Genomic DNA, 12048 nt, shown 5'->3' with positions numbered 1-12048 from the left:
CTCCCTCCCACCCACCTACCCACCCAGGTGAGCTGGCAAATCACAGTTCAGAGCTCTGGAAGCCACAATCCCTCCCCTTAGGACATCCTCTGTGACTCCCGTCCACAGCCTGAGAAACACTGTAGAAGAGGAACCATTTAAAAGTCCTCAGCACTTACAGGCTACAGGGTCTTGGACTTTAGGCAAAGTCCAAGGGCAAGACAAAAATTAGAACTTAATAAGAAGTTTCAGTATCACAGACCCAATTAAGAGAGAGTGAAATAGATTATTAGGTAGTGTGTGGCCAACGCCCTGCATCAGAGCCTGCTTTCTTGCCTCCGTTCTTTGCTCATGGTGAGTGCACTTTGTACACCAGTAGCTTTAATAAGCACCATTCTTACTCCTTATGGTCTTATAAACATTTTCCTCGGGTGCACGACTTTGTGGAAGAAAGCACACTGTGTGGCTTCTGCTCATTTTCTGAATGGATAATCTAGTTTCTCAGTGAACTCATGATGTACCTAAATACCAAGGGGTGGCTGAAATCCCAAGGTGCTACCTGTCTGGCTATGTGCCATGAGCATAATCAGAAGACAAGGAGACATAAATAGGACAAGAATATAAACAGACTGAGACTACCTACCCAAATAATGTGGTCAGTTTTCTTCCCCTCCCCAAAATGTTACATTATCACTTTGTCAAAACTGCCATCTATAATTTACCCAAATGGCTAAGCATTCTGGGCTAAACTTCTTCTATTTGTACAATGAACCTAAGTCCAAATTTAAGGAAAACAGACATCATTTGGGAAAATTTAAATACCCTATTTTAAAAATAGTCCACATGACACAGAAAACTATAAAGCATTTATTGGGTTGGCCAAAAAGTCTGTTTAGTTTTTTCTGTGAAATAAAAGACACATTTTTCATTTTAACCAATTACTTCATTGATTTGGAAATTTTGAGTATGTCGGCTATCTCCTGCTATTGGCTTCTAGTGGGTAGGGCCCAGGGGTGCTGCTAAAACACCTTCCAATGCATAAGACAGCCCCGCAGTAAAGAATTATCTGTCTAAAACGTCAATAGTACCAGGAAACTTAGCAAACCACTTTTGACAGGTTCAATCAGTTACAGCACCTTCTCCATGTACTGCACAAATCTTTTTTTGCATTTCAGTTGCATTTTTATCTTTCCTGAAATAATAAAGCATAATATACCAAAAATGTTGCATATTTTTTCCATCTTCAATACTAAAATGGCTGCACAAAAATTCACCCATTTTGATAGGTTTTTTTAAATGCATGCTGATATGACAGCTGTCACAATGCAATCTAATAAAATTGTTTCGAATGAAGTTAAACTAAGTACCACTAGAGCCATCATATGGGCCCAATATTTAACGATTATCTACTTTGAACCTAGTATGAGCCTCACTTTGACAGGCACAAGTGGGCCCCACATAGTGATAGTTCTGGTAAATTTCTCCTTCAGACAACTTATCAAGAGTAGATATTTACTGGCTTTGATATATGATGTCCATTACCAGCTAAAATGTGTGCTACCTCAGATGGCTTCAAAGCTAAGAATATATTTTCTAATACCTTTGAGGAAGTAAGATGAAATGAAATTTTTCTTTTTAAAAAATGGGACTAATAACTTACATTTTAAAAATGTTAACAATGGCTCATTTTAGAAAAAAACATGCTGAGCACATTAATACAGGGTGGGAAAAAGATAAGGAAAGCAAAGTGGAATGCGATAGCCCAAATAAATTGTGTTGACAAGTTCAACGAGACAAGCAGGGTCTTTATACAGAATTCCTGGGAGAACAGGACAGAGATGAGACAGAAGTTACACTTGCTAACAGCTCCGTGCTTTATCACAGAAAAGAGACATGATGCCAACAAAACAAATGATAAAAACTGTTTGGAAAATAGTTGAAATAGAAACATGTGAAAAACAACATGTCTAAAGAAAATTAGATAAACCTAGTCACTGAATACATAAAAGCTACTGATGAAAAAAATTAGGAGACTTTTCCGTTAGTTCACATGACTTATTTTCAGCCACAATACTGTCTTTCTTTTCAAAGTAAAAACCAACATAGAATGGCAATATTTAAAAGACTTTAACTATAGTTTCACATGCCCTGGAATTACCTTTTCCATGGACTCCAGGGTCCTTCGTTGCACCCAACTTACCCTCATCTAGGTGCATGCCTGATAGTCGCTGGTCATGGGATAGATGCCCTCCTTCCTCCAGGAACAAAATCCTGCATCTGGTCCTTGTGGGCAGCCCCCAAAGTCTAGTCAGCTACGCTTCCCTGTGAGGTCAGGGAGGAGGGTAGAAGGTTCTACTAAAGTGGTCCCAGGCCCGGTAACCTCTTCAGTTGCAGGTCTGTCAGTCTAGCAGATGCTGGCACCGCCACCACCCTCACACTCTGGCATCACTCCGGGACCACGGTGGGCTGCAGCACTCTACCACGGTCATTACTCCAGAAGCCACTCCCCTCCAGGTGGGCCAGCCAGTTAGCCAGATGCACAGTCCGAGCACAAAGGTAGCGCATGTCACCTAAGAACCTCGCACGCCTCAAGGGAGAAGCTCTCTTCCTCTAGGTGGGCAGAGGGGCAGAGGCATCTCTTTAGAATGACTCATATTCACCGGCCCCACTGTTGGATGTCTGACATGTTTCTTTGATGAGTCAGCTACCTATTGCTACAGAACATGCTCTAAAGGGACCCATAAGCCTGCAATTTGATTTTTCTGCACGACTTGGTGTAGTCAATATACTACACTATTAAATAACCCTCTATATAAAACATCATCCATGTGCCATCACAATGGAGGGGCCTGCAGAGAATCTGACCCTCAGGGGGGCCAGGTCAGGCTGAGGGCAGGGAGCAGTGGATACTGCTGGACTTGAGTTCACTTCAGGTAAAACCCAGGTGAAAGTCCAGGTAAGTGCCCTTCCTCCCTCCTTCAAGATGTAAGCCGCCCCATCTGAGTGCGTGGTGGCTGTACCTGCATTTACCACAGGTTACTAATCACCTTCTGACAAATCACCAAGCTTTAGGGAGAAAGGGCTTGGACAGACAAGACAAGAATGAGAAGACGGTGCCTGGAGTCAGGCTTCGGGGTGGGGAGAACCCAGGGAGCATGCAGCCACCCTCAGGGTCAACAGAATGGTCAAGACTATGGCGCAGGGCTATGAGGCCATGGGTGGCTTCAGGCTCCTAATAGCACTGTCAGGGAGCAGTGTGGCAATGCTGCCGGAGAGTGTGGGATCTGCCCGGGGCGCTGGTCAGATGGTGTGGGTTCAAATGCAACCCACAACTTCCTAACTGCATGCCCCTTGCAACACACTCCACCTCTCTTTGCCTCTGATTCTTCATTTATATTAAGGGGATGGTAATAATTCCTTCCTTTTGAAGTTTATCAAGAGGATTGATAAGATAATACATTTTAACTGAGCAGCCAAGTGTCTAACATAATAAACTCTTGTTTTTGGTTATTATCACTGTTGTTAATTAAACAATTCAAGGTACATAATTCTGAAACTCTTTTCCTCACATCTGAAACTCTTTTCCTCACATCACCCTCACAAGGAAGAGGGTGAGGGGCATAAAGGAAAGAGAGAAGAAGAGTTGTTTGTCTCAACCTGGTGATTATTTTAGATCTGTATTGTCTTTGTCTAAGTCGCAATCTATAGGCCTGCACAATCACAGGAAACAGTGATATAGCTGACTGTCATAACAAGACTCTGCCCCTCCGGTGCTGGCTGGTCTCTAAGGAAGAAGCTACACCCGTTTCCCTAATGATGATGTAGAATAAACCAATATTTAGTTTATGAAAGCAAAGCAGGAGGAGCAAGCTACAATCCCTGTTCTCAAGCATAAATCCAACAGGTAAGGAAGATTATCTCTGTATGTTCCTATTTTTTCTTTAATAAGGATATATTTTTACCAAGCTAAAATATCTTTACCAATGTAGTCCATACATTATCACCATAGACAATGAAAAAACACCTTAGTTTTCACTTCCCTTTCATGATTCTATTACCATCCCTCACTTTTATATATTCATTCATTCAGCCAATATTTATGGCATGTTCCCTGTGCCTCGGCCCCTCTGCTCTTCGGAAGGTAAGCTTAGAACAGTGAAGAGTACGGGAGGCAGCCACCAGGAACATGTAAGCCAGAGAGCCAGTTGTCCACTCTCTCCATAGACAGACAAGGGCACTGTGCCCTAGGGGAGCTAACTGAAGCCCCGAGGCCCCACAGCCGGTCCACGTCAGTGTGTCAGCTAGACTCCAGTCCAGGCTCTTTGTACTTTGTCAAGAACTCAGGGATACAGTTGACCCTTGTACAACACAGGATCTTGGTGCCGATCCCTGCGCAGTCAAAAATCTAAGTATAACTTTGAGTCCCCAGTCATCCCTTGGTATCCACTGGGGGATTGTTTCCAGGACCCCTGTGGATACCAAAGTCCACAGATAGTCAAATCTCTTATATACCATGGCACAGAACAATGCCTATAATGCCTGCATCCACGGATTCTCAATCGCTGATCAAAAATACTGCTTTCCATCCACAGCTGGTTGAACCCAGAATTCACACCTATGTTGTTCAAAGGTCAACTGCAGTCATCTTTGAAACAAAGTGAGTGGAACTGAATACATACACCGATTGTTTTTAGATACGTTTCATATTCTTACTATTCGCTGTCTCTCCCTCGGGTATGTCCCAGCTGGCTAACTAATCCAATTCTCTAGCTAAAGAGGAAACTCAACTCCAGCAACTCTCCTCTTGCTGGCGACACAGCTACCTGTACAAACGAAGTTCTCGGCTATGCTGCTGAAGTCTCCCCGTTCAAGAAGAGCTTCCTCATCACTGTTCATCCAGAAGTTTCACGTTCAAAGGGTCCAATTTGCTTCTTGGCGGGAAAAACTGGTGACAGCAAAACAATATGAGGGTGTGTGCCGGAGAGAGAAATGGGATCCAGGCACTTCGGGAAGGCTACACTGCTTATGAGCAAGGTCAATGCACCTCAGAAGGGTTTACAAAAAGACAATGGGAAAAATAGGAGGTCTGAATCTTTAAGTGTGTTGATTAGCGTAACAGCTCAAACAATTCAGACTTTACTTTGTGAAAAGGTCAAAAAAACACCACCTAACACTTAAAATGTGAAGCTGGCAGCTAAAAGACAAGTAAAGTTTGTGGAAGTATGGTTTTGTAAAGAGAACGAGCTACATAGAAACAGATGTTAAACTTGAAGCATTCCTTTTTTGGAAAACCATTATAAGCAGGATATGATTTGAGAGAAGCTTAAAAAGCCTCTGAAAATTAACTGTTTACCATATCCAGTAGCACTATCTAGAATGGATGTTTACTGATCAAATATAAACCTCCCAAGATGAAGCCCCAGATCACCGCCACATCAGAGACTCTCCTAGATTGCTAAGTCTCTAATTAGTTACAACTGCCACTGATGACAAGCGATAATTACAAGTCATTCTCATGGTTAACTAACAAAAATTTTTACCAGAATTCCTGGGGCTAAGCACAGACAACCTATTATGGTGCAACTTTTAGATTCAAACCTCTGCTGTGTTACTTGATTTTACAGTTTCCTCTGATTATAATATTTCAAAGGAAACACACGAAGGAAACCGTGAGTGCCTGATAACAGTGTTTTACAAAGATGAATGGTAGCTAAGTATTATTCAGTTACTGCTACTTGCATTTTAAGGAGTAGTTTCCTCCATGTATAGATAACAGCTAGCTTTTCTCTTTTGTCTCCTCTTTTTCCCCTTCATCTGTATATGTGCGCGTGCGCGCGTTGGCAAGCAGGACTTAGAACAAGACAGTATGTGCATAAATAGTTAAACTTAGTGCAAACTGCTGAACTAAAATAATACTTCTCATTATAATCTTGAATACAGATGTAAATAGAAGCTTTCAGGAGCATCATTTTCATATTGGCAGAGACAGGACAGAGATGCCACATATAAGACGCATTCAGTAAGTATCTGTTGTTCATTATATGGCAAAAGTTAGGACATAATAAAAATCTAGCATTAAATGATTTGATTTATACAATGCTGGCTGACTGTGTGCTGTTTTACGGACATTCCTGTTTCCAGCTATGCACCTGTGACTGCCAGACCGACATCTGACATGGCCGGTGAGGTCTTTTGGTAGCTGGCATGTGAGGGACTGCCATGCAAAGCCTTCGGCCAGTCTCAGCATCACAGCCTGTTCACAGACCACTTAGGGTCTAGGTGAGCTCTGTGGAGTCCATGACTCAAAGGGGAAATGCGAAGTCTTTAGAGTTACTAAATGAATGGTCTGTGAAGAGCACAGGTTTGAGGTGCATGGTCAGCACCCCCACCCAGCCTGGAGACTGCCCTCATCCAGGGCCCCTTTACCCACAGTGGATAAAGCTCAGACATTGATGTCCAGTCCTTCCCTCCCCCTTGTCCAACCTCCCTCCCCCATCCAGCCCCACCCCTGCCCCCCCACCGCCGTGGCCACAGCACCCACTGGCTGCCCCAAACTACCGAGTCTTCCTCTCAGAAAGCTGGCTAAGAGAAATGGGCAGTGGTCATCAGGGGGCTCTGGAGGTAAACCATGACATAAAGGCAAGAGGAGAACAAGAATCACTGACCATGAACCCAAGTTCCTGGCAAGAGTAACTGCCCATGAAGAGCAGAGGCTGGTCAGCAAAGGAGGAAGCAGAAGTGCAGGAAGATGCAGAGACAGAGACAATGTGGGACGGAGACCCAAAGAGTCCCCCGGGGAGAACAACCTCCAACCCAGAGAGACAGCAACCGAGGGACCAATCTTGGCCCCAGCTTCCTCATCCCCACATGGAATGAGGCCTGTGAGTCTACGTTTCCCAGCTGTGGATGGTCCATGAAACTCCCCCTTATAGTCTCATAACAACCACCCTTGTTCACTCAGGTGGGCTCAGCTTCCTGCACCCACAGGCTCCACGGAGGACGGACAATTTACCACTAGGACTAGGTGTCCTGCCGGGAGTTTTTCTGAGCCTCTAACTGTTAGTTCCTTATCCCTACTTCCCTGTTCCAAATGAAGACATCAGTTAGTGTGTCCAAATGAAGCCATCAGCGCTGCCACCTGAACGTTCCAGGACAAAACGTCAACACCCCTCCTTTTACAATGGAACCTCCCAGAACTAGCCTCACACAGGTCCTTTCATGGGCAAAACCTTCTCCACCTTCCATCTCATGGTAGCCAGTGCTCTGAAAACATTCAGCGCCTACTCAACTGCCTTGCCATAAAGGAACTAGGTATGAGCCAATGTACTAATTTCTGAAAGATGTTTGAGTGTTTAATAAACGCAAAATTCTTCAACAGGAACTAGCAAAATCAGAGATGAATGAGAAATGGTGCCAGGCTTCAGGAAGCTGACGGTCCCGGGACTAGGAGGAAGTACTGGAAGAACACATGGGAGAGAGCAACTCTAACTGGAGAAGGCCGGAAAACTCAAATGGTAGGTGGGCTTCCTGGGGAGATGGGGCAAAGAGGGTTCTGGGTGCTCCCAGGCGGGGCTTAGGAAATAGGGAGCACAGGGTGCCCCATGTGGCTGGCACCCTGGAAATGGGAGAGGACATGGGAAAGGCAGGTGTGGCTCAAAGAAGGAGGCATGCAGGGCCCGCAGAAGAGCGGGGGGCTGGACACACAGGCAGCGAGGCCCAGGAAGGCCCCTGGGCAGGGAGTCGCACCATGAGGGTCAGAGTCATCACTTAGACTTTAAGTGCCTGCGAAGTTACCAGCCCTGAGACAGCCAGTGCAACAAACTGAATGTAGCTTTGGAAAGCAACTGCTTTGTAGTCACCAGTTTGGATAAACGACTAGGTAAGATGAGAATGGACTCTTGGTGTTGGGTCCACTGCTTGAGCATAAGAGTTTTTAATAAGCTCGGCTGGTCCGTCACCTCTCCTCACATCAGAACTCCTTCTCATCCCACCTTGGGTGCTCAGTGTCACCTGATCTAAAGACAGTGGAAGCTCAAAGCACGGCCTCTTCAGCAAGTTAGGAGACACATATCCTGAATGCTTGGAAATCTGGTCAAATCTCCATATCTGTATTCCTTTTTGTTAATTTTAAAGTTTTATTTGATATAACCAGCCCTTACATAAATTCTGTTTTAAGATGATGTTAATTATCAGAGGGACAGAAATAATCTGATCATTCTCACCGCGCCCCAGCTTCTGGACAGCACCACTTTCATTTACGTAGCCCTGAGCAGTGTCACAGAGAATCAGCGTGACGTACGTGTATCTGATTTAGGTGTGACAGGATGCTTTCCTCACACAGCTCCCAGACAGGAAAGGGGCGCAGCTGGGCTCTGAAGGCATTTACACATCCATGTGTGCCGTTGGGAGGGCAGAGCGCCAGGAGTGCAGAAGTGTGGTCCGGCGCTGAACAACCGTGAAGGGCACTCAGAGGCTTGAGCGCCCTTTCCAAACAAGGCCAGGCCTCGCATGGAGAGTTTGGCCAGAGCCTGTGTGGCTGCAGTGCCAGCCACCGCTGGCCTGGCAGCACAGTGCCTGTGACCCAAGCTGAGCTCCCCTCCACTGCCTCCATGGCCCTTGCCAAGTCACCAACACTGTCTGGGCTTCATGTTCTTTGGCTATGAAATACAGACATTGCCAGCATGCCTATATCTCCGCCATCCTGCCAGAATAAAGCAGACCACCTCTGCTCAGCCCCTGTGGCCTTCCAAATGACTGGGAATCAGTGGAGCACTGGGACTGGTCCGTGGTATAGGGGCACACTCTAGGGTAGACCTCAACCCACCAGAGAAACTGCAGGAAGAAAGGACCTTGGTGACACGTCCCAGTCTCCCTGATGGCCTGGAGTTGCACAGGGCCATCCTGGGCCCCATCTTCCCCGCACAGACCCAGAGGCCAGCCCATTAGGGTCACTGCGGGCCAAGCCAGGCTGCAGGGCCATCGCAGTGCTCATCCAGTGGCTGAAGGCTGGTACCTGCCACAGTACCATTTGTTTATCCAGGTTCAGAATGTAAGGAAGCCGAAGTATTATTGGTTTAATTTTTCCTTTTTCTTGTTTTCAATTTTTAAGCTGTCAACTATTAGCACCTATTTGCTTCCTCCAAAAGCACATTTTTTTCTGATGAGAAAAAAATAATCTTCCCACACCTTTCTGTTTACCTCCTGTTTCAATTCTCTATTGGCTACCAAAAATAACGACAACATCACTTCATCACAACCCAACTCAGCTAGTGTCTGAGGCTTTCGGCACTGGCATGGATTTCTGCAGGCATGTACTGTACATTTTCTTTTTCAACCCTTCCAGGCAACCTTCAATCCAAAAGTTAGTATATACCTCCCAAGTTAATCAGCTAACCACAGAATCGGGGAAGAGGCCAGATCTGTCAAGATCTCTATCATCTATGTAAAGACATCCCAGAGCTACACAAAGCCATGCATCTGGGCACTTTACTCATGACAGAAGGAAAGACTTCTGGCAGACAGGCTGATGCCCACCCACCTAGAGGCTGGGCTGGTGGGCCCTGTGGTCCTCAGAAACCTGCCACCACACAGGGGCTAGAAAGTCCTGAGCAAGCTGTGGACAAGGTTGGGAGCCGCACTGCCCATGTGGAATTAAAGGGATTCTATTACCTCCACTTCTCATCTCTGACCCAGACCTTCCCAACGGAGGGGACCCCACACAGCATACACGGCAGGTTCACATGGATCCCACAGCCACTGTCAGCACCTCATTAGAAACTGAGCCCTCTGCTCCCCAGCAGTTGTTAGAATGGTGGGAAGAATGAACTGCATCCATGAGCATAAAATAAACTCCCAGGTGCCTGGCAATTAACAAGCTCTTAAGACCCTACAATCCAAGGTAGAAAGTACCAGTATACTCGGCACAAAACTAGGAGCAACAGAAGGCAGGATCAAATCAAGCACAAGTCTGTGTTATAGTAACTAAGCTGTCCTAATTCTGAGCCAACTCATCCATAAGCACCCTCTTGCAAAGTCCATGGTGGGTGTTTTTCAGGGAATATGGTTCAAAACAGACTTAAGCCCAAGACAGCAGTGGATGCAGGTATGATTTGTAAAGGGCAAGGTTACATAAAAGCAACTTAAAGTTCTTTCCCCTTCTAGGTCCCCCTCTAAACCTGGCTCCACCAATGAAACCCTTCCCCCAACCCGAGAAATGGTCTGACTTGTCCGCACAGCCTCCTTTCACTACACCGGGCATGAAGCGGGGCAATCATCTTTGTTTTTACTCAATAACTAAGGTGTTAGATTCTCTCAATTATGAGAGAAAAATCCTTCCCACTTTTCTCCTGAAAGCTGTCCATGAACAAAAAAGACCCTTTCTCTAGAAATGTGACTTCAAACCATTAAAGGCTATTTCATTCCCTTTAGACTTAACCCACTCCCCTTTCTGTGTGCTTGTTTGTTTCCCTTAAAGACAGGTCTACTTCTTGCTGGTTACAGAGTTTCAGGACATGCTCCGTACAGGCACAGCCCTCCTTCCCTGGTCTGAGCCTGGTCCCAACACAGCATTAAAGACAAACAGTTTTATGAAGTGATGACAAAGGTTTCCTCTAGGTCAAAGCGGCTTGGATGAGATTGCAGGGCTCCTCTCCCATGCTGGCTCTGTTCCCCCCAGAGCCAGCCTTTTCTGTCACTGCAAGCAAACACCCGCAGACGCAGCTGCACTCAGATGGGGACCCACGCTGGGGCCCGGTGTGTGTGTGAGGAAAACAGGGGTTGGGAGCCCGTGGAATTATATGAATACACAAGAAGAAAGGTGTTCTTCACAAATGGAGGGGAATACAAACCTCTTCCAACTCAGTGATGTACCACATACTGAAACATATTAATAAGAAAGCCTAATGTACTAAGAATGTGTGCCTGACACAAACTAGCTTTTACAGAGTTTTAAAATGATTTCTAGCTGAGGTAGTACCTGAAGATTACAAGGGAACAGAGAGGCCGAGCACTGAAATGCAGTGTTTAGCAGGACAGAATCCGTTTTGCCACCACTGCTTTCTGATGGCCTACTGGGTCCCGGCCCTGTGCTCGATGCTCCTGGAACATCCCAATACCTCAGTGGACAGCAGCATTCTTGTCTCTCACTCCACTCCGAGATCCCAGCCAATTATAAGGAAGGGGAGGATTTTATCACATACTCACTGCCAAACCCCCAAGTCAAAAGAAAATGGTAGGTGCGCACTTACCCCTCCTCAGACATTCTGGCCGCAGAGGCACTCGGGGGCTCTCCGTGAGCTCTCAGCGCATGGCGGCCCTTGTCAGAATCACTCCCGGCTCTTGTCCCTGCATACGCCTTACTGTGTGGGAAGGCAGCAGGTCCATCCTCACACCCGTTCAGCAGGCCTTGGCCCCCTCTCGCTCTGGTCCTCACTGGCTGGCGCTCCTCATAGTGAGCCTCGTGTGGTGCCTGAACATCTTTTGACAGCTTGTATCCATGAGAAATCAGGAGGTCTTCTACGCTGTACATAATGCACCGGCCTCGTCCAAGCTCATCTGCTGCAATGGTCGATGTGGCAGGACACACACTGAGGGGACAACAGAGGGTGTTCATGAGGACTCACCAATCCCCCCTGCAACTGCGTCCAAACTAGTCCCTGGTTATGAACACAGCACAGTGCCTGTGCTAAGCGTGGAGATGGGAACTGCTGCCTGAAATGACTCTCCATCTCATTCAAGCAGAGAGCGTGGATGCCGCAGTGCTCTGTAGGATGTGGCGATTACTCTGGGGCCCCACCCTTGGGTAGCTGCCTCTTGTAGAAGAGTCCGGAATGGTGTTTAAGCAATGAAATGATTAACAGTGTCCACCATCCCTTGCCCCAGTCATCTGCAAACAAGAGGAATAAGGAGAGAGGACAAAAATAAATACAGACTCAGAAGCTGCAATTACTTCTTGGTATTTCTAAAAAGAGCAACTACCAGCATCCAGTTTAATCTTCTTCTACTTCCCTGCTTTCATCTTGTAGGCATACCTTTCATTCTGAAAGGGCAGAACGAGATCTGTAATCAACA

At 46.2% G+C, this 12048-nt stretch overlaps 1 protein-coding gene across 1 annotated transcript in view; it reads right to left on the bottom strand.

Annotated features, from left to right (window-relative positions):
• JCAD (junctional cadherin 5 associated) overlaps nt 1–12048 on the bottom strand; it is a 46915-nt gene that overhangs the window by 18098 nt on the left and 16769 nt on the right. Inside the window, exon 2 of the mRNA XM_054592119.1 lies at nt 11226–11564. Coding sequence (XP_054448094.1) covers nt 11226–11506 — 281 coding nt within the window. The 5' untranslated portion in view covers nt 11507–11564. The remainder of the gene's footprint in view (nt 1–11225; nt 11565–12048) is intronic.

The sequence above is a fragment of the Pteronotus mesoamericanus genome, unplaced genomic scaffold (genome assembly GCF_021234165.1).
Source record: "Pteronotus mesoamericanus isolate MK-2021 breed Mesoamerican mustached bat unplaced genomic scaffold, CSHL_Meso_final contig_130, whole genome shotgun sequence".
NCBI classification, from domain to species: Eukaryota; Metazoa; Chordata; class Mammalia; order Chiroptera; family Mormoopidae; genus Pteronotus; species Pteronotus mesoamericanus.
Note: the sequence above shows the minus strand (reverse complement) of the source record. Positions and strands in the feature narration are given on the sequence as shown.